Here is a 24098-nt window from a genome sequence, read left to right on the forward strand (position 1 = left end):
CATTACTCTTATTAGATGAACAAAGAAATGGTTGGTGTTATTGCGCTTAGCTGCAGATGCTGGGATTAAGAGCCATGAAATACATATGGCGTACTGTAGGAAACGGTACAGAAAAGCTTATAAGCAACGTATAAATTATATCTGGTATGGTAGGGTTGGAAAAAGTATATGAGAGTACTTAAAATAAGTATTTAATTTAATTAGTTTGCAATATTTTTACTCCTAAAAATAATCAAATACATACATATATTCAAAACATATCTACTTTCAGTCTTGGTAATATTTTGTAAATTTTATAAGTCGTCAAATTAAAATGAACAAAAGTAATGAAATATCTTCAGATCTAAGTATACGTTTGAAAAAATTAAATAGAACTACTAAATACTAATTAAACATTTTTTGTCACAAACCTTTAAGCGTATGACGTCCTCAAAAACGCTCGTTCACACGATATAGGCCAAAGTATATGGGAGATTAAGATAATACGTTTATCTCTATTGACCCCCTTTATATCGGGTCGATCTTTCCTATTTTTTGCTATTACCGTTTTAGATAAGCGCTGCCGTGTAATAACGTTTATTTCAATCCCCTTGTGGAGAATAAAAGGGCTCAAGAATCTGCTTTTCCTGGTATGGAAGTCGGCTAAAAATATTCGGACTTTCTTTTTTTTTGGTGTGACGTCAGGGTTTTTTTTCAACTATGGCAATGAGCAACATATAAAATTTCTAAAATCATAATTTAAGAAGTAAAATATTTCGAAAATTACAATTTAAGAAATAAAATAAAAAAGCAATAATAACCATAGAAAAATATGTGCAAATTATTTATTTATTTAAATACATAACATTGCATAAAATCCTTTATTTAATTCTGATAATATAAATATACAAAAATTTTATAGGAAATACCTTAACATGGGAAATACGCATACCAAACACATACAATCTGGGGGCACGGTAGTGCCCCCGCCAAGACGAGCCAAGCGACTACGCGCACGGGCACTACCTACCTTTTCTCGAAGCGCTTCGACGTTTTTTTGAACCCTCATAACTTGGGTTTGGATTATGCTAGATCAACAAAATTTTCGGGATATATTGTCAATAGCGGACTTATTGAACATATTAAGTTTTAATTACATTAGCTTTTATACTTCAGATTTTATTTATATCTAAAAAACGCTAATTTCGTCACTGACTCACTGATGATCATCAAAATTCTTAAGGTATTTCCGAATGTCCTAGAAAGCTGAAATTTTGTATGTAAGCTAGTATTAGCACACAAACAACAAAAAAATTATAAAACTTGTAACTTTCATCCCCCAACCCCTTAAACTAGGGGATGGGAGTTTGTATGAGACCTGTAATTTTAAATTAAATTTTGATGACGCTAGAGGTCTAATCTAATAATCTAAAACTTGGTTCCCCTAGATATATACAGTGGTGGACGTTTAATTAGAAACATGTAACTCGATGAAGTAGTCATCAAATTAATTTAACATTTATGAACTAACGTATTAGAGAATAAGTATTATTTCATATGTAATAAAACACCCGTTTATCTAGTTTTATGAGAAATTGCTTAAGTTTAATCAAACGTTAGCTTAAATTAATAAAATTAAACAACTTTAAGTGAAGTCAGATTTCCGAGTATTTTCAGTATGGACAACAAATTAGAAACAGCATGGTTAGAGTGTTCCAAATTCAAAACCTGTTGAAATGCCGCCAATATTTTTTTCTTCTACAAATATTTGCACCATTTTTTAAACATTCCATCTAAAAGTTTCTGAAAATTAATTTGCTTTGCAGTATAAATGGGTAAAAGTAAGATTTGTGACCTATCAACAAGAAAAATAATTTTAAGTTTACATTTTGACAAAAACTGGAGTTACATGAAAATTGCAAATCATTTAGAGTGTTCGATAAAAAGATAATCAATGCAACAGTTTATTTAAAAGAGCATGGTACTTCCGATCAAGTGCCTAGAAAAGCTCGACCATGAAAAACCACTGCTCGCGAGGATAGGCAAATGATTCTTTTGGCAAAGATGGATCCATTTAAAAGTTCAAATTCTATTATAAAATTAGTTTTTTTCCGAAGATGAACCTCGCAGTGAGTCGATGAGATTGGTTCGCAGGCGGTAAGTCGATGCAAATTTTTTTGGGAGAGACGCCAGGAAAGTACAGCTTGTTACTAGGGAGTACAGCGACAACAACGATTTTCATTTACTAAGAAATATTGCTCGTGGACAGTCCGCCAGTGAAAAAGTTTTATTTTGGGACGATACTAAAATTAATTTAATCAATTCTGATGGCTAAGGATACGCGCGTCGTTCAGTTAACCAGGCCTTAGATAATAAATAAACAGTTCAGCATGGCGGAGGAAACATTATAGTATGGGCACGTATGGGGTTGTTTTTAGATTGTTATAATCTTTATAGACAACAACGGCTTTACAACGTCGTGGCTTAGATTGTATGAGATTTTAACACGTTTGCAAAATGTCCTAATAGAATTGGAACCTTTAAATGGATCCATCTTTGCGAAAAGAATTATTTGCCTATGCTCGCGAGCAGTGGTTTTTCCACGGTCGAGCTTTTTTAGGCACTTAATCAGAAGTACCATGCTCATTTAAATAAACTGTTGCATTGATTATCTTTTTATCGAACACTCTAAATGATTTGCAATTTTCATGTAACTCCAGTTTTTGTCAAAATGTAAACTTAAAATTATTTTTCTTGTTGATGGGTCACAAATCTTACTTTTACCCATTTATACTGCAAAGCAAATTAATTTTCAGAAACTTTTAGATGGAATGTTTAAAAAATGGTGCAAATATTTGTAGAAGAAAAAAATATTGGCGGCATTTCAACAGGTTTTGAATTTGGAACACTCTAACCATGCTGTTTCTAATTTGTTGTCCATACTGAAAATACTCGGAAATCTGACTTCACTTAAAGTTGTTTAATTTTATTAATTTAAGCTAACGTTTGATTAAACTTAAGCAATTTCTCATAAAACTAGATAAACGGGTGTTTTATTACATATGAAATAATACTTATTCTCTAATACGTTAGTTCATAAATGTTAAATTAATTTGATGACTACTTCATCGAGTTACATGTTTCTAATTAAACGTCCACCACTGTATATATGTATAGGTACTCCTTGTTAAAAAAAAAATTGTTACAAACAACTTACAAAAAGAAATGAAATCCCACCAAAAACATTTTCATGTAAAATGTTGCCAAGACGAGCCCATAGGCCTCGCACTGTCAAAAAGTTATCAGATCTCATGTAGAGCCAAGCATCTAACACTACACGCCCTAACTCTACAAGGCCTAACCTCACAAACTCTACACCTTAGTCAAAATATGTGGCTTGGCCGTTCGTTACTACAAGAACTATTGTATAACACAAAAGTAATGAACAGTGAATTATTTTTTCACCTTACTCCGATGTGAATGTAGCGAAATGGCCAAGCCACATATTTTGACTAAGGTGTAGAGTTTGTGAGGTTAGGCCTTGTAGAGTTAGGGCGTGTAGTGTTAGATGCTTGGCTCTACATGAGATCTGATAACTTTTTGACAGTGCGAGGCCTATGGGCTCGTCTTGGCAACATTTTACATGAAAATGTTTTTGGTGGGATATTATTATTGCCTTATTATTGCACATGATTATTATCTACCAATGTCAAAGATGACAAAGATTGACGAACTGTTTCTATCATTCATAAAATAAAATGTTTCTATCGCGATTACTTCCATATAAATGCTCGCAGTCCGTCTCTTTCTAACACTCGTTTAAAAAGTAAATACCTAGACCTAGCACATTTTGGCGCCATGTCGTAGAAGCGGGAAGAATATTTATTTTTCTTTTTTCAAATTTCATCAATGCCGCCATATAATGCCGCCTATTTTGTGGAAAGTTCAAATATAGAACGTTTTCGTTTAGTTTTGAAGACTTTTTGTTAAGAAATAGTTTATCGTAAAATTAAAATTATGTTTTATTGTTTGCCAATGTTCTTTTTGTGATAAAATTATTAGTGTTCTTTATATTTATGTTGCGCTTCCATGAATTTACTAAGGTAATAAATTGAAATTAATAACTTTATTACATCAACTTTTTCAAGATAGTTTTTCACAAAAAGCCGCTATAATTATAAGTTTTATAATTAAGTTATAATAATGGTTCTCTAATAGAATATGAACCATATTATTATAAAATGTGCATTTGCTAGTGCATAATATTATCATAGTATGTATTTCAAGCACAATGTCGTATTATTTAAAAAAAATGGAAAGAGTTCGAACATACGTAGTGTAGAAGATAAATTATTTTAATCCTGGTTTCCATCTCATTTTGACCAATATTCTACTAAGTATATATTTTGTTAGTTAAATTATGATTTTACCAATTTAACCATTTGATTGTATAATTTGCAAACAATATAATAAAGAAGCAATCTATTCCCTATTTAAATTACATTGTTTCAATGTTATGTAAGTTTGTCCGTCTATTAATCAAGTGAGATTAGCATTTAACGCTTGACTGATTTAACAAGGGTGCACTCGTTACATTGATTAATTTATGAATAGCTGAAAGCTAAATTTTCAATGCAATGTAACAGATTTTTGGAAACACGAAATTCAAAAATAAAAATAAATTAAAATCTAAAATAAAAATTCATTCATTCATTCAAAATTAATTCATTTATTCATTTAAAATACTATAATTTACTTATGATATCGTATGGTATTTTATACAAACAATAAATTTTAATATATTTTTATATGTCGGATTATAATGTACCCAGATAAAGGCGATATTTGTATTAATTTGATATTAACGTTACAAATATATTTTGTTTACTTCAATAAATAATTAAATGTAACCAACTATTTTCCTCAAATATTTTATAATAACACAGAATTTCAGAATTGTTCACTGTATAGGTATTATATATTTTTCAAACGCAACTCAGCCAAAATACATCATCTGTCATGCATTGTAATATGAACACAACGTAGGATGTAAACAACTTTAAAATACACACATACATATATTTTAACAGTATAGATTTCGTATTTTATAGTATAAATGTTTTCCTTTTACACATGAACATGAGAACTTTACAGTTCCCATTCATCAATATTTCGTAGAAGCTTCTTGAACAATGAAAAATAGATTTGAAAACAACATGCAATCCATTTCTACTAGGTATGTAGATATTATATAATCTACTAATATTATAAATGCGGAAGTTTTTGTGTATGTACCTATGTTTGTTACTCTTTCATGAAAAAACTACAGATTTGGAAGAAACTTTAAAGTAATATCACAGTATTACAATATAGATATTGTAATACTGCACTGTGGTAATATCGTATCCTATCCTACTGATATTATAAATGTGAAAGTTTGTGAGGATGGATGTATGTGTTTGTGTATGTATGTATGTTTGTTATTCTTTCACGCAAATACTACTGAACCGGTTACATTGAATCACATTTGAACTATGACATTTTTCTTTGAAATCGCTGGAAAAGCCGCGGACTGAAAGTTGGTAGGTTACACATCCGAAACCGATACCGCGCGGCACAGCTAGTATTTAATTATTAATACTAGGATGACAGCCCTAAGACAAATCAATCTGAACATGTAATGTAATATCTGTCTGTAGCCATTCATCAGGCGCTTGAACGCGCTGACGTTTACAAGGGTGCACTAACATTGATTTATTGCGGTTTAAAGCCATTTTAAAAGCAAGATTTTTAAGATAAATCGCTTAATATATTCTCGCTTGCTTTTTGATTGCGGTCTGCTCGCGTGTATATTTTACCTTCCGCGCAATTTTGTTATTGTTTCGTCTTATATTTCACCATCTTTTAATATTTTTTTTCCGAGTACAGGAGCCCATTTCCTTTTCATAGGTTCTATCTAATAAGGTGTAAAGTTATTAAATCATAAATACTGCAAAAATAACAAATATTAACGATTCTTCGTTTGGTCTTTGCTCATAAAAAATTATCTATAAGTAGGTACTTTTATTTAATTCCACATTAGTTGCAGCTTTTATTTATCAATAAAATAAACGAAATCAATGAATCTCTTCAATTTCACAAGTCACCTAGCCTATAAAAATATATCACAGTAGGTGAGGTTATAAAAAATTCCCTTTCGAGCGTGGATTTAAAATTCAGTCAGCGGCCGCGGCGTGTTGAACGCGTTTCACCACCACTTAGCTGATTGAACCTATACATACACTATTTTAGGGAATTTCGAAGAATATTCACAATTTTTTAGTATGAAAATATTAATTTGAAAACAGAATAAATAGACTGGGGTAGAAGCCTTTAAAAATAATGAAAAGATAAAAAAAATCGCAGTCGGATGAAACCCATTAGAAAAGGAGGGGAATATGATGAAAATAAAAGGAAAAATAAATTACGGTCAATCCGAGTTCGGGAAGTGGGAGGGGGGAGCTTTTAAGAGAAAAAAATGGTTTCTCTCGATTTCCGACAAAACTACAAGTCCTGCAGAAAAAAGTTCAATGGCAAAGTTGTAGGTAATTAAAAGTTCTACAACTTTTGTATTCACAATTTTTTCACATAACCTCAAAATTTAGGTGAAAAATTCAAAAAACCAAGTTTATGGTATTTTATTTTTATCTACTTCAAAATTTATTGTTTTTCTACGAAATTTGGTGGAAATTTACTTTATTATGTCCCAAATACACTGTAATTTATTTGATTGAAAATATATATTTTTTCGCCTTATTTTGAATTAATACCAAAAAAACAACCTAATTTTCAATCGAAAAGTCACCCGTCAAAATATCAGCTTTTTTCAAAAACTGGGGATGCCTTTTATTCATTGAAATCTCTACTTTTATATGGTGTAAAAAAAATAAACACCACTATAGTAAATGTTCTCAGGAAATGCATACAAACAGTGTGATAATGAGCTTTTACTAAATCAGGCACACTTCTCGAACTCTATATCTTCTCTTGTATCGGCTTTTCGGTAATATTTCAAAAGAAAAATAATTATCTGTTCTAAGTTTAATATTTTACAGCATATTCAAAAGCAAAATGATGTCGATAAAAACATTTCAGGTAGTTCGAGAAGTGTGCCTGATTTAGTAAAAGCTAATTTTCACACTGTTTGTATGCATTTCCTGAGAATATTTACTATGGTGGTGTTTATTTTTTTTACACCATATGAAAGTAGAGATTTCAATGAATAAAAGGCACCCCCAGTTTTTGAAAAAAGCTGATATTTTGACGGGTAACTTTTCGATTGAAAATTAGGTTGTTTTTTTGGTATTAATTCAAAATAAGGCGAAAAAATATATATTTTCAATCAAATAAATTACAGTGTATTTGGGACATAATAAAGTAAGTTTTCACCAAATTTCGTAGAAAAACAATAAATTTTGAAGTAGATAAAAATAAAAAACCAAAAACTTGGTTTTTTGAACTTTAACCTAAACTTTGAGGTTATGTGAAAAAATTGTTAATACAAAAGTTGTAGATCCTTTTATTACCTACAACTTTGCCATTGAACTTTTTTCCGTAGGACTTGTAGTTTTGTCGGAAATCGAGAGAGACCATTTTTTTCTCTTAAAAGCTCCCCCCTCCCTCTTCCCGAACTCGGATTGACCGTAATTTATTTTTCCTTACATTTTTATCATATTCCCCTCCTTTTCTAATGGGTTTCATCCGACTGCGATTTTTTTTTGTTTCAAAAATTATCTACTCTAGTCTAAAAGTATTGTGAATCCCTATTCTTTAGTATGGAAAATATTAACTGATTCATAACATAAATAAAGTCCTGCATTGTAATGGGTTTTAGATATTGATTTTTTTAAGTAGACCGGTGTTTTTAAAGCTAGACAGTATAATCACAGATAACATATAGTATATTATTGTAAATTATATATAATCACAGATAACATATAGTATATTATTATAAAAACATTTACGATAATATTATATTATTGTAAACTAAGTGACAGTTTATTAAGTTTCAACACTACAACTACCAATCGAAATACCATATAGACACAAAATATTTTCTTATAAGTTCTACGTCGCGGGTTTGATTAAATTTTTGGTATGTCGCTCAATCATACCAAAAATTATCTACATACAATTTTAATTTCAAATATCACAAAGGTATTTAATAAACTTTGAATTGATATTAAGTCCAGTCAATCAAAAATAACAATAAAGCAAAATTTCCAACAACCTAAAGGCCTATATTTAATAAAAATTAGGGTGTGAAATACGCACGACAGTATTTCTTCATTATTTGATGGAAGTACGAATCTCAATTAGAGGGCTGTCGCTCTCCCGTCACTCCCAACGCCTCGCTACGACGTTGAGGTATAAGTAGGCTTGTTATCAACGAACGTACTGACTGCTTAACGGAATTTAAACGAGTTTTATTTTTAATTTCAATTAAGTGTCTCATTTCTAATTGTAAAATACTTGCGTAAAATCAACAAGTTAATACTTTGTGTTCGAGATTGATCTAAAATTAATTAAATTAATTAAAACAGTCATCAAAGATCTGCTATTACAACTAGCACATACCGTATGAATAAATTTTGTATGATATGTTAACAGCAATTTTTGTTTAGTTTTTTTAATAAGTTTTAGTATGTCTAATTTTCATTGCATTATCCCTGCAACGCATATTTTCGGAAATACATACAATATTTATTTTATTCCAACTACTACTTTCAAAATGACTCCACTAAAACGCTCATGTATAAACAGCCTTATAAGTGATTGATTGTACCTCGCACAGTATCAGTCTGGAAGTAGGAACTTTCCGCACACGTTATTAAACTTCGGAATGTCTAATTACAAGTTTAACTTTGTCGTTACATTCCTTTGACGAAAGCTTTCGGTATCGATTTGGAATCAAATGAGCTGTTAGATCTCAATGTTGAGTATTTCCAACTTTGCGTGAACTAATTCCAAGAATATTGTTGAAATACTTCGATAGTTATACATATTATAAATGCGAAAGTTTGTCCGACTGTTATAGTTAACGTTCGAAAGACCGATTTTGATGATAAAATAAATATAGATGGAAACTTTTTGGATATTAGACAAATAAATACTGAGCAAAAAATATGGCTAGAGTGGAAAGGGTGGAAATTTTAAGGATTGTGGGCGGGATTGTCACGCTTGAATTATTGTGAATTCAAAACATACTCCAATACATTTTAATCTGTACAAATAATAAATTGTACTCACATTGTATATCAACACCTCATTACTGATTTAATTCATATTTAAATTTGACTAGCTTTTCGCCCGCAGCTTCACCCGCGTATTCAAAGGAAATCCCGCATAATTCCCGTTCCGATTCCGTTTTCTATTTTCGGGATAAAAACTATTCCATGAGGTAATTGAAGTTGCCCTCTATGTGTGTGTAAAATTTCATGAAAATCGGTTCAGCAAGTTTTGCGTGAAGGTACTCCTTCACAAACTTTCGCATTTATAACATTAGTTGGATATGATTTTATTCTGATTATAATCCTGTATTACAAACTTACGAATAATAACTATATATAGACTAGTTTACATTCAAACTATACACGCAATCAGACCAGTAATCGATCTGCTGGTGAAGCAACTTAGTTTGCGGTCAGTCTAGTGATGGGTAACATATTGGATTTCTACTGAGATTGTCGTGTACAATCTACCAATAATAACCACAATGGACGGTAAATAATTATCACCTATAACTTATTATTCCTTGAACGAAAGGAAAACGATTCGACCAATCTACTCCTCTATTCGTCTCGTTCACCCTGGTAAATATGTTAAGGCATATCAAAACACGAATACGAATATTTTTTAAGCTATTGCATAGCTTCTATCGCGGGCCTTGAGCGCGGGGACCGAATCCAGAAATTGCGTAACGAAAAAACCTCACGCTCCCCACTCCGGAGGTGTGGCTTGAAGGCATGCTATGCAATAGCTTTACCGCGGCAGTCCCCGATCGAGTGCCACACGTCTTTTTATTTTATCCAGAGTTTATTTCTGATGGTGATGATACTTATTTGTTTGTCCAAGAAAGAAACACTTTTGAATCGTCAAAATACAGAAAAATAACAATTTACCATCAGTTACGAAAGCAGTTTGTACAGAGAAGAGGAGGCAAGAACCTTACTTTTAACCTTTTGTCAACGTAACATTTTAAAAATTTTAAAATAATCTGGTTTCCATCGTTGCAGATGAAGAGCTGGTGTTCAGGGACAGGTGGGGCGGGCTGACGCTGTTCAACGTAAAGAACTTCACCACCAAGCTGCTTATGAACAACTCCACTTTTGTGAGTATACGTTATTGCATTGTTAGATATGTAAGCCAGGACATCTAAATGCACTGTAAAAAATTATTTGTGTTAGGGAACATTTAAAAACCTTTTAAATCTATCACTCAGAACCGACTTCATGTCATCATTTGAGGTATTTTAATTTGTATATGTCCATCACTTATAAACTGAACCTAGACTTAACTACTTACATTCAAAGTGAAATCACATCAATACGACCATAACGACATATTATGACTTACAAACATACCATCTTCAAGTAGCCATATCATATCAGATGGTATTCAAATGGGAGTACGTGAGAAGCATTATCTTTTACAATAAAAAGAATAACCAAAATTAGGTTGAAACTAATCCAAAAAATAAACACACATTCACAAAGTCGAATTGAGAACGTTCTTTAGAAATCAGTTTAAAATAGCATCCACTAGACGACATAATACTAAACCTTCCGCGAACTTCCCTCACAAGTTTCGAGACTTATTCATGCTGTCATTCGCTACGGAACCCTGAAAGGGATCCCTTCGAGCAACTATCAATAGCGTTACATATCTCAATGCCATACGGCGAAAGGATATTAAGGTACGATAAAGATCTCCAATATATATCGACGCCATTCGTAATACGTTTGATATTCAGGCAGCGTAGGGGAAGTTTTATAACGTAAAAACTAGCTTCATAACGCGAAATGTGAAAGGGGATTTTTATTAAAATCTCTCTACTGTTATGTAAAGGAATAGTGGAATGAATTGCCTTGTATTTGAATCACATGTAAATAACTGAAGGACATAATATGAAGCTCAGAAGATTTTTTTTGGAATAAGAAGGTATTATCCGGTTACAAGCTGAAATTACAGGCCAATAAAATCAGTACATAGTAGAAGTAAGGATGATTGTGTATTGAATGTACATACATTTCCACATTCATTATGTTCATCACACAATATAATTCGCCACAGAAACATAATGACCATCATTCAAATATAGCCTACATAGAACTATAATTACATTGTACAAATAAACATTCTTTCTTTCTTTCTTCTTTCTTGTTCATTATACTTAAATACCTTATCAAAACCTCCTAAAGAAATAAATCCACATATATTAATTATTAATGATATAAAAACTTCACCTTACCGTGAATAGGCACTTTAATGAAAAGTGACATACGACTAAAGCAAGACATGCATCACGCGACGAATTACAACCATCGTGTCGCAGATTGAGCTCTGCCCTAATCACGCCAGAGTAGAGATGACCTCATTAAGATTGAGCACCGTTATCTATAAAACTATTTGTGCTGATGTCTGGAAGATAGGTTTTTCACAGGTCGTTCGTATTAAGTTACAGAATGTGTTAAATCTTTTGTTTATTTCTTGTGATTGTTCAAAAAGTCGCGGGCAATAGCTAGTTAATTAAATAACATGGTAGAAGATTAAACAGTAATGTAATAGAACAGAATTACTCCCTCCTTGAAGAATAATTTAAAATCTACTTCTATCCAATCTACACATATTGAAATATAAAACACAAAGGATCCAAAGGATGGATGCTTTTAAACAACCAAGCCAGAACTACTTTTGATCAGATTATCGATGAAACAGAGATAAATTTTACTACAGTCAAGAAAAGCGTAAAAACACTCAAGTACTATCCAGAAACCACACAAGAAACCTTCGGCTGAAAACGGAATATTTATCCCGTTATAATAAGAAATAGTTTTAAAACATTCCAACAAGCACTGACCTTGTACAAAACGTAAATACAAGAAAAATATATCTGTTAAGTCTAGATTAAAGTCCAGCTAAAGAAATCTATTTGAACAGTTTTGTTTAAACAGCTTTACTTCCCGTTGAAATAAATTGTTCATTCTCAGCGAAAAAGTACAAAAAATTAAAACAATCTGTTCACGGAGGGCGGGGTTTTGCATCAGCGCGCGGTGAGGATGACCACACGGAATGACCACACGGAATTTTACCGACTTCCTCTTATGTATTATATTTCATATGTTTTTTATATCATGCTATATTCTGGATTCAACTTTATGGATCCTGTATAATTACAGATAGTTAACACGATAACAATTACATATATTATACAAAAAAGGCATGTGAAAACATTCAGCTTGAATAAATATCACGTCTTCTATATGTTACTACTACTAGTATAGTATTATATTATCTGTGGTATTATATTATCCAAATACTATGATACCACGCTGTTTTCATAATACATTGTAAATTTATTGCAGTATCATTTTGCAAACAAGAAAAAATGAAATTTTTAAATATATCGATGTATGTTTAAAACATAAATTTCAAGAAAATATATGTGTCACACTTCCTTGAAAACTTGACTGTTCCAATGAAAAATAGTAATAACGGAAATCCCAAGATATTTAAATAATGCTCAAATGATGGTCACCCGCGTGGCAGCTGACAGCATATTGGCTATTTATCTGGATGTAGCCTGCAGCCATATCTAGCTTATTGTGGAAACGAATGCTTTTGAAGGAAACTCGCATTCATTCTTATTGATGGTAGAGATAAAACTTTTTCAGCGGGTGACTGAAATTTTTCATCAAGTTACTTGTGTTTGCGCGTCTTTGTTTGAGTAAAGTTATGGTTTTCTTAGTTAAAGTATTGATGGATCGACTGGTCTATTTTTGTTTACAAAATATGTAATTATGAAATTGTATGTGTTTCGTACGCACTTGGCTAAGCGAGAGTTGGCTATTAAAAAAATTTAAGTATTGTTAAATTATGACTCGTTTCATTTCATACCTTTACGGATTTCCAATGTCCATAATATCACAATAATATTGCAATAAACTCTTACCGTAATAAATTATTGTCCTCATCCAATTCAACTGCAATGCGTAACGAAAATGTTGGTTTTAACATTGTTTACTCTAACATTACATATTTCCGTTATCCTTTGAGTTGAATTATCTAGTAATTTATCAACCAATTTGAAAAAAGTAGGGCGTGAATTCGACTATATTCAGTAGTTACTTTCAACTGGATGAACCGATTTTGATGATTATTTTTTTTATTTGAAAGCTGGTGCGTCCCGTGTGGCCTATTTAAATTCGAACTAGTTTTGACAATTTGGAGAGTTTAGTTTTTTGTTAAAAATTATTCATGAAATATTATTTTGCTAGCAATGAAATATACCAAATCCCTATATAAAGACATTATAATCATGAACATTTAAAATTATAATATACTAGCGACCCGCCCCGGCTTCGCACGGGTGCAATGCTGATACAAAATACACTACAGAAAAACTGTGAACGTTGTAAAATTAAAAACATAGCGGCCCGCTCGACTCGCCCGATAGCCGGGCGGCCGGCCGGTACCGCCGCAAACGTCCCGCAATTTTTAAATCTGTAATATCTTCGAAAATATTCACTTAAATCATACGGTGTAAAGGGCCATATAAATCTATATTAAATGAACAATGTATTCAAGGTATTTAATTGGTTAAGGATTAATGCTGTATTGGTAAAAATCGCATCGAAAATTAGCCATTATTTGTCGTAAAAAGTAAATGACAAAAAAAAGTTATTGTGGGTTATCCATAAGAGATAGACATATACCATCGCGGACTTTTCTGTAGACCTTTTCAATGTGTATAATACTTATTACATTATTTTGATAAAATTCGTAGGGTTCAGCCTGCGTTTGCAATGTAAGCGGAAAAAAATGTAAAAATTTACGACATCACATCAGAAACCTCAAAAATAACAGTACTTCTCCACTATTTAATGGATGTTATTATACATATAAACCTTCCTCTTGAATCACTCTATCTATTAAAAAAAACCGCATCAAAATCCGTTGTGTAGTTTCAAAGATTTAAGCGTACAAAGGGACATAGGGACATAGGGACAGGGAAATCGACTTTGTTTTATACTATGTAGTGATGTACAGTGTATGTATGTACATGAGTTGGTATGCAAAACACGTAGCCGTAAGCCGATTTCAGGATGGCAGTCACATCCCACGTCAATGATATTTGAGAGGAAATCTTTGGTATTCGTTCCATGTTGATTTATTGGAATCTGCTACTTTATCAGATGAAAGGGAATTTTGTTATGAACATATTGACGAATTTGTACTTTAAGTATGAGCATTTTGTTGTATGTGTAATGTGTATTTGTATGTTGTTCGCGGGCTTTTTATTTATTGTATTCTTTGAACATAGAGAAGGTTGTTCTGGTGTCAAAAAGCCTGTATTCAACGCTTTTGTTTTAATAGAATTTTCATCTTAAGTCAAATATTTTTTTAAAGAACTATTAAGATTTTAAGGTATCTAATAATATAAAAAAATACAGATCTGCAGATCAAAATCATCCATGGTCCATTGCTATGGGCCTGTTAAACCTGCCAAACTATTTCGTTATATTGACACGATATCATCAATAATTCTTATTTATCTGTACTATTTGCAGAATCTATTAAAACGTCTGTATTAATAGCATAGACCGCCTCTTGGGTACGCGTGAGCGTAGAACCGACGTTTCCTGGGTTCGATTCCCGACACGGCTGATCACCTACTTGTCCCTAAAGAAAATCGATCAGTGAAACAGATGAATAATGTATCTGCCCCTTACCCCACTAGGTTACATGGGGCTTCACTTATTAATAGCATAGATAGACTGATCTAATAAACGTATTCCAGAGGGAGCTAAACGCAGTGGACTTCAAGGTGTCAGCTGACTTGAAGTTCGTGCTGCTAATATCCGACGTGAGGCCGGGCTGGAGGCATGCGAGACTAGCTAGATATCATGTTTACGATGTGATTACAAGGTAATATCTGTTAATCATTTGTAAGTCTGTTTATTATTTAAGTAAGAAAAATTAATTCAAAATATGTAGGAAAATATTATGACGATGATGATGAACATTTAGATAATTACTTTAATTACGTAAACTGTATATTGGAAAGTTTATTTTGTATTCTCTACACTGAAATTATTTGTGTTTGGTTAAATAATTTCACACCAGAATTACCATACCATCTACCTATAGTCTAAATTGTATATAAAATTTGTATATAGTTTTTCAAGTATTTATATTTAAATTACGCAACATAAATCCAAATTAAGCATTCACTACTTATACGATACCTAAAGTACGTAGTCTGATTGATGAATTCTCTTTTGTAAATTTAAAATCATCAGCCCCGCTTTATCTGTTATGTAAGGATTACCTGAAAGGTACAACTGGAATATTGTTTTCAATTATTTAATTGCCTTGTTAATGTTTTCATAACACCATGATTCCAAAAATTCCCATGAATGTCTAAACATTGTAATGAACGCTACTCCTGTCTTTATATCTATATAATTAATTTATATCCCTAATAAGTAAAATTATAGTTATGTAGTAAATCCTTCTTCCACGATCTTAATCACAAATCCGCCATTGTATGAAAAATCTGTTTCCCAAACAAATAATTTAATTTCCAGAAATCGTATCCCCGTATCCCCCATAGAGGACGACAGGTCAGCCCCGCTCCTGCAGTACGCGGAGTGGGCCCCGGTGGGCTCGGGCCTCGTGTTCGTGCACGATAACGACATTTATTACAAGCCGAAAGTGCTGAAGGCACTAGTTTGCAGGATTACTAGTAATGGTGAGTTGGTAGTTTTTTTTTTTCTATTTGAATAAATTTAACAAATTCTTAAAATTCTATTTGTACTGACAACGTAACTACATTTGCCTTATTAACAGAATGTTTCTACTTCCGTCAGTTGACGATACATTATATGTTCTGTGGTTGAAAATTGCAAGTCGAATGCTTGCATCTTACGCATAAACTATAAACAATCAAAAGTTTGACTACGCCGCGGCAAAGTCGCGTCAGTCACTCTCATGCGTTTGCAGTCGTGAAGAGCGACAACGTCGCGTCAGCCGCTCTTATGTTTTCGTCGTGAGGAGCGGCAACGTTGCATTAACTGCTCATCATGCGTTTGCGTTGCTCTCACGCGTTCATCGTGCGGCAACGTCGCCACTCGTCATGCGCTTGCACTTGTCGTGATGACATGCGTTCGTCCTGCTAGGCGCAATATGCGCGTGATGTTAGGGATGTAAACAAACAGTTTAAGAAAACAAACAAATAAACATTTTTTGTCGTTTTTATTTATTTTGTACATAAAACAATTACGTACAGCATACGTAAAACAATTATTATTTCCATGATTATTCAATACTTAAAAATTAAACAACTTGCGTGTGGTCTAAAGAAATAAAACATTATAATTTCTGTTACATTCATTCAAATTTACATACATAATTCAACTAAGAACGAGATTGATCAGTAAATCTTATATATATTACCCGAAATATTGTGTTTTATTTCTGACATACTTAATAATTCAAACAATAAGTATATTATTGCGTATACAATGTACACGATAAGAACTTTTTATAATAAGATACATATAATTTGACAATCATCTAGGTACTCAGCACTCCAATTTGACAAAGAAAACTACCAAAGCGCTATGTTCCTAATATGACTGCAATAACATTTATAGGGCATTTAAACCCGACCCACGTCTCAATCTAACCCTTCACCCTGTCGATAAGCCTTATTCAAATGGAGCCTTTTTATTTCACTTTCTTACGTGCCAGCTTTATATATAACTATACTATTTTCTGATCCGACTTTTGTTGGTGTGATCGATCTTAGAAGTCGAAATAATGTCGTCCAATTTACTTGTGGGATAAAGGTCTTTATGGTTTTTGTCAGGCTTACTCCAAATTAAAGTCATTTTATTGAAATTAAGTTGTAATTGGAACAGGGATGAGGGAATATGGTTCAACACAGACAAGTTTACAACTATATTATTAACTTTTATGTATTACAACCTTCTGTACCATACCATAAAGAATTCTTATTTATTGCATAATATTCTTATTTATTGGGCGGGGCCCGGGAGTACAGCGAAGTGACCGTAGTGCCCGTGGCCACCGCCGGCGCGTGCAACCCGCCCTGCACGACCATCTTCCCGTTCCTCGTGCTGCTGTTCTTCATGACCTTCGTGGTCGCTGTACAACCTTCTGTACCATACCATAAAGAATTCTTATTTATTGCATAATATTGTTCCTTTTAATTTCTTCGTACCTTGCATACCGTATAGATTTTATAAAGTAGTTTATATCTCAATATAAAGAAAATACCTGCTCTATCTTGTCTGTATTGATCGTGCAAACCCTTCATTTATATACACTGACTCCAATCTCCATATAACATTGATGTCTGTATAATTTTAACTATTGTTTTGATGGAATGTCCAGTGTCCCCCAACTTGACGTAAACATAGGACGATTAAAGTAATGGCCACAATCAAGTAAATCGTTTCAGAGGATTGCTTTGATTATACACATCCATAGTATACACATATGCGTATAAAATTATGTATGAATGTTGGGATGCCATACATAATATGTACTATACATATTTATTTTGAATAGGGGTATGAAATTTTGTATGTAAATAAAAAGTAATTGAATTCAGTACAATTTGATAGTTTTTTTTCACATTTATTTTATTATTCTTGAACCTTTACCTCAGACCTTTTTATATTTTTTATTAATATTTATTACCCTATTCCTAACCTAACGTAACAAATCGAAAATTATTTACATTCGTTCAGTCTTTCTCGAAGTATAAGTTAACTATAGTGTTAATTAACACGACTATCTTTTCTGATAAGTACCTAAATAGTATATTGCATAATTTGAATAATTAAGGTTTTCCAAAGTTAAGTACAACAAACAACAAACATCAAATTCACTTATCCTAGGGGTCCCCGGCGTAATCTTCAACGGGGTACCCGACTTCCTCTACGAGACCGAAGTCCTCCGTCTCGACCGTGCGCTCTGGTTCAGTGCTGACGGCCAGAGCCTCATGTACGTGACGTACAACGACTCGCTGGTACCGGAGTACAAGTACCCGTGGTACGGGTTCGACCAGCCCGAACCACCGCCCTACCCTGTTATACGCACTTTGAGATATCCACAGGTACGTTGGATACTAATATTGTAATTAAGATTTTTTATTTTATCTTGAGGAATAATAGTAGATTAAGCATTTATTACACAGGTATTAATATAATCCTATATTGTGGTTCAGTTATTATGTGAAGTAAAACATTTTTTGTGCAACTTGACGTCTTTTTAGAACATATAAACTGTAAAGATATGTACATATGTATATTTGCCATAAAATTAATTTATAGCTATTTTATCGCAAATTGATTAATAGCTATAAATCAATTTACGTTAATGATTAATGTTCAATTGTCATACATATAACTAAACGAAGAGACGAGAGAACTAGAATATTGGAACTAAATAACTACTATTAGCAAATAGATATTTTGCATCTTTCATAGTGAAATGAACATTAAGATAGGATTTCAAAAGAAGAAATATATTTATGCTGTAAAGTACAAGAAATGGCTTAGTTTGTTTGGTTAATTTTGTTTTACATCACATTTGTTAGGCCACCTACATAGAAATACATACCTGGATGATGTTGTTATTATTTCAGGTGAACACAAACAATCCAGTTGCAACAGTGTATGTGGTGAGCTTGAAGACACCAAAGTTTCTGTTCCCACATGCTATACAGTTCTCTTCACAAATTGATAAAGGTAAATTTATTGACGACTATATATTATTATATTTGACTATACCACGGCATGAACATTGTGTTTTGTAGAATTTGGTCATTTTATTATTCTTTCCCTATTATTCCCCCCAACTTTATTCGACAGTTAATTATTTAAACTTGTATATTCCGCTCAATTCTTACATAAATTCCCATAAATTTAAATTTAACTTTACCACTACCTATATTAAAATTCTGTAAAGTCGGAACGATGCCATGTCTGAACAATTGGCATATTAAACAAAATTTAACAAAAACTTTTTACTTTTTCTTTGTGAATTTAATGAATATAGTCATCTTGAAAAAACATAGAGAAAAGGCTTTAATTTTTTCTGAAAAATATCATTACTATTTCAGGCTGGTACGTTCGCTGGTCCAGTTGGATCTCGGAGAAGCAGATCGGCGTGCTGCTGCTGAACCGGCCGCAGAACGTCTCCATCATCAGTATCTGTAGCGCCGTGCATTATAACTGTCAGGATGTAAGTGATTTTTTTTTTGTCCTTGTTTTTTGTGTAGTGTCGCCGGTTCGCAAATGGTGTGGCCAAAATTGTCTTTGTCCTAGAAATCTTTTTAGAAATCTTTGTTAAAATTTCCATTATATGTATTATCTTAGATTATAGATATCCAGTTCATCAATTTTAGCCTTTTTAGCAATTATTAATAAAAACGTTTTCAAAAACCACATTTCATAATGATATTTTCCATCATAATATATCTATGAAACAATATATGCCGCTGATTAATTCAATGTACTATCGCTTTCAACATCTTCACGTGGAAACTTACATAATATAACGTCCCCTGATTATATAGTGATTCAAAAACTGTTTACTAAACACTACTACAATTTCATATATCTATCTAGATATACCGCGACGAAACGGACGGCACGCGCTGGTCCGGGCTCGGCTCCGAGCCGTCCGACGAGGAGTGCGGCTGGTGCGGCGGCGGCGCGCTGCTCGGCGGCACCAGCGGCTCCACCGGCACCAGCGGCTCAAGCGGCACCAGCGGCTACAGCGGCACCAGCGGCGCCGGCACCAGCGGCACCATCGGCGTGTTCACCACCGCGCCGGTGACGGACCACGGCGGGCTGTGGAGACACGCGGTGCACTTGACGCAGGACACGAGGACGACGCTCACGCAGGGCAGCTTTGAGGTCACGCAGCTGGTTGGGTGGGATGAGAGGAGGCGGTTCTTGTGAGTTTGCTTTGCTTGCTTTCGTATATCCATATTAAGTGATTTTTTTTTTATTGGGTTGCGATTGTCTTGCTAATTAAAAGTGATAAGACCGCCCATTGTTATGTTACCCGCAATATGTTTACTGTTATCTTATTGTTTATTTTATGTATTTTTGTATTATAGACAATAAAATGTTTAATTAAACTTCTGTAACTTTTCCTGATGAAGGACCTTTGTAGTATCAGTATAATGTTTAATTTATACTTTACCTATTAATTTTTTTTTCTATCTTCACTCATTTTGCCAAATAATTGAATTTCAATTTTAATTAATAAATAATAAATAATGATAATTAAACAAAAAAATCATTTAAAATCACTTATATGCTCTTATTTCCCAGGTACGTGCTCGGTACAGCAGAAGAGCGCGCAGGCGACCGGCACCTGTACCGCGTGCTGGTGCCGCGCGACGGGTGGCCCGCCGCGCCCGCCTGCCTCACCTGCGGCCCGCCGACCCGCCACCCGCCGTCCACCGACCCGCCGGTAATATACACTAGTCATACAGTACACTACCCAGAACCCAAATGTACACTATAATGTAAATTATACAGTACACTATAGATACAGTACAGTACTGATGCAGTACACTAGTGATACAGTACACTATACAGAATGCTAGTTATAAAGTACACTCTACATAATGCTACTAGACTGTCAAATTATACTAGTGTTACAGTACACTACACAGAACGCAAAATTTACACTCGTTTTACAGTACACAAGTTTTTCAGTATACTTCTTATACAGTACACTAATTTTACAGTACACACGTTTTAAATTACACACAAATTTTTTGAAGTGAAAACTTCTTTAGCGGCGTTGGGTATAAAATCTTAAACTCGCGTCAGGACACGTGGCCTGATCGAAAAAGCGTAAGACGGATTTTTTTTTTAGCCCTTATATTCCATGCGTAAGACGGATACCATTCCAAAATATCAAACATGCTGAACGTTAATAATCAAGTTTTCACTTCTGCCGGCACTCCCGGAGTGCAACCCGTCTTTTTTTTTTTTAATTCACTACACAGAACGCAAAATTTACAGTACACTTGTTATATAGAACACTCATTTTACAGTACACTCGTTTTAAAGAAGACACAGAATTTTCATTTCAATTCACCACTTACCTATTTCAGGAATACGACAACGTGACGTCATCATTCCCATCATGGCCGACATCAACGGTGCTACCACACGTGTCAGACGAGAACGACTCGCTGCCAACCGAGTGTCTGTACAATAGAGTCTTGTTCAGCAAGAACTTCTCATATTATGTGCAGGTTAGTGAGCGTTCATGCCATAGAATCTGATTATAGCAGGAAATACTTGTTTTAGAAGTACGAAAAATAATACAAAGTGTGAGGCACTGTAATATTCATACAAACGAGAATAAAAAATAAATTCGAGAAATTTGAATGAAATGAGGTGTCAATGGATAGGTCTTTATAAATTAATTTAGGATAGAGGTTTATGAATAGGTTTTGTGCAAAAATAAATGTATTTGATTTTTCAAAATAAAATTGAATGTTCTACATAGTACTTTGTAGGTACGCTTTGTACAGGTCATACTATCCATTTTATCGAAATACTTTTGCCATAGGAGTGCATGTCATACTATCTATTTTAACGCAGTACGTTCCCCACAGGAGTGCTTGGGCCCCGGGCCGCCGGCCACGTTCCTGTGCAGCGCGCGGGGCGCGCGGCTCGCGGCGCTGCACGACGGCGCGGCGCTGCGCCGCCACGTGGCCGCGCTCGCCGCGCCCGTGGCCAAGGTGTTCCGCGTCGAGGTGGGTGGGAGTGGGGCGGGAACACACGACAAATTGACACACACGCGCATACACTCCATAATACAAAAAGAATACCTGACTTCTAGTATAAAATATAGTTGACAATTTCAAAGAAATGTGTAAATAAAACTACAGATTAAAAAAGCATGTGTGTCAAGCACATGTGTCAGAAGTAAAACTTCTTTGGCAAGATTTAAAGATACCAAAATTGTCACTACGTGATGGTTTTACCATGACGCAACCTTGAAATGTTACTCGTGACGCACTTAAAGAAGTTTCAAAATCTTTCAAATGAAATCACTAAAATATATCATCAATATTGGCAGGTACAAGCGCACCGCGAGGCGCGCGTGCGGCTGCTGCTGCCGCCCGGCCTCAGGGAGACGGATGACTTGCCGCTGCCGCTTGTTTTGCATGTGTACGTCTTATTTTTTAGTATATATTTATCAAAAAAAAGCAAATCATTATTATAGTTCATATCTTTCAGACTTTAAATCAAATGTTGAAACTTTTCATTATGAGTTCTGTAAAGTAACAGTTTTTTCATACTTAAAAATAAAAGCAACGACCTTCAAAACACTACCAAAAACAAATTAAAATCAATCAATATATTCGGTCTACCCCCCAGTTCCGCAGAGCCCGGCGGGCAGCTAGTGACGTCCCGCTGGCGCGCGGGCTGGGGCTGGTACCTCGCCGCCGCGCGGAACTTCATCGTCGCTGAGATCGACGCGCGTGGCTCTGGCGGGCAGGTGCGTACTACACTACGTGACACAATATGACACTACACTATACATCTATAAGTGCAGGTCCACACTGCGAGCCTAGCGCGGTTGCGACGGCGGGCGCGAAATATCAAACGTATGAAACGCGCCTTTGCGTCCACATTGAAATGACTATGGCGGAAGCCTAGTGCGACGGTAATGAGCGAGCCAGCGCGCGTAGTTTTCAAACTCTCCTATCCGCGCGTTCTGGCCACACTACGGGCCTAGTCAGCAAGCGACCCAATGCGCGGACGGCGGGGGTATCAAACCAGTTCGGTCTTGTCGCTCGACTTCTTATATTATATCCTTTATTGTTTTTCGTAAAATAGCGGTAAATACTTAATTGTTGAAGTGAAACTTCTTTATTTATAAGTGCGATTCAATCTAAAACACTTATATACACCACAGTAATTTTGTAGGGTATAATCTCAATTCTTCATATAAGATTCACCCGTTATTCCTCTGTTTTATTTATTTCGTGTACAACTTCTATAATGATCTCATCTCAAAATCGGACTGTCCAGTAAAATAGCAAATCGTCCAAAGTTTGCAACACCCGAAAAACGTCGAACCGCTACTTGAGCTCGCGCGTCGGTGTGGCCACCGCGAGCGCCCGCTCGTCGCGCCCGCCTAGGCCGCCGCCACCGCGCATTCAGTGTGGCACGCACACTAACAATAAACTCCACACGTATAACAATAAATCATTTTTTCTTCTTTTGCACTATCCCATTAACTTCATACATTTCCTTCCCCATCTGGTTGCCTAGTAGAGATTGCTGCTTATCAATAAGGCCGCCTCTTGTACAAACTATGCATTTCTATTGTATTAATGTTATTTTTGTCATAATTCATAATTGTCCTGAAATTCAATCAGTTAAACAGATGTATAATGAATCTGCCCCTTACACTAGGGGCATGGGACTTCACTAATCACTTTACTCACACGACTGTAGGTACAATATATGAATGAAACTACACTGTATGAAGTGTAGTTAGTTTCTTTCGGTCAGTTGGACCGAGACACTACAATACACAGTACACTGAACTACACTGCACGAGATTGCTCTGCATAACGCTACAAATTTAATAAAAAAAATCGACAGTTGATAATTTTTTCACACACGAATTAAACAATATTTTTTGATCAAGAAACAACACATCGATACAGTTACTTTAGCGTTAAACTAGCAGAAATTATAAGCATACTAGCTTCGCCCGCTTTGTCTAAAACCTAATAAATTATATACAAAAACCTTACTCTTGAATCACTCTATCTA

General features: G+C 34.3%; 1 protein-coding gene across 1 annotated transcript in view; it reads left to right on the top strand.

Annotated features, from left to right (window-relative positions):
• LOC149477129 (inactive dipeptidyl peptidase 10) overlaps positions 1 to 24098 on the top strand; it is an 84695-nt gene that overhangs the window by 57549 nt on the left and 3048 nt on the right. The window contains exons 3-14 of the mRNA XM_089710644.1: positions 10254 to 10348; positions 15038 to 15165; positions 15828 to 15991; positions 18168 to 18385; positions 18917 to 19019; positions 19394 to 19515; positions 19902 to 20233; positions 20616 to 20757; positions 21410 to 21553; positions 21920 to 22060; positions 22387 to 22478; positions 22689 to 22809. Of these exons, the coding sequence (XP_089566770.1) occupies positions 10254 to 10348; positions 15038 to 15165; positions 15828 to 15991; positions 18168 to 18385; positions 18917 to 19019; positions 19394 to 19515; positions 19902 to 20233; positions 20616 to 20757; positions 21410 to 21553; positions 21920 to 22060; positions 22387 to 22478; positions 22689 to 22809 (1802 nt within the window). The remainder of the gene's footprint in view (positions 1 to 10253; positions 10349 to 15037; positions 15166 to 15827; positions 15992 to 18167; positions 18386 to 18916; positions 19020 to 19393; positions 19516 to 19901; positions 20234 to 20615; positions 20758 to 21409; positions 21554 to 21919; positions 22061 to 22386; positions 22479 to 22688; positions 22810 to 24098) is intronic.

The sequence above is a fragment of the Colias philodice genome, chromosome 25 (assembly GCF_061535455.1).
Source record: "Colias philodice isolate Cphi_HAF_F1 chromosome 25, ilColPhil1 Martin Lab GWU primary, whole genome shotgun sequence".
Lineage (NCBI taxonomy): Eukaryota > Metazoa > Arthropoda > Insecta > Lepidoptera > Pieridae > Colias > Colias philodice.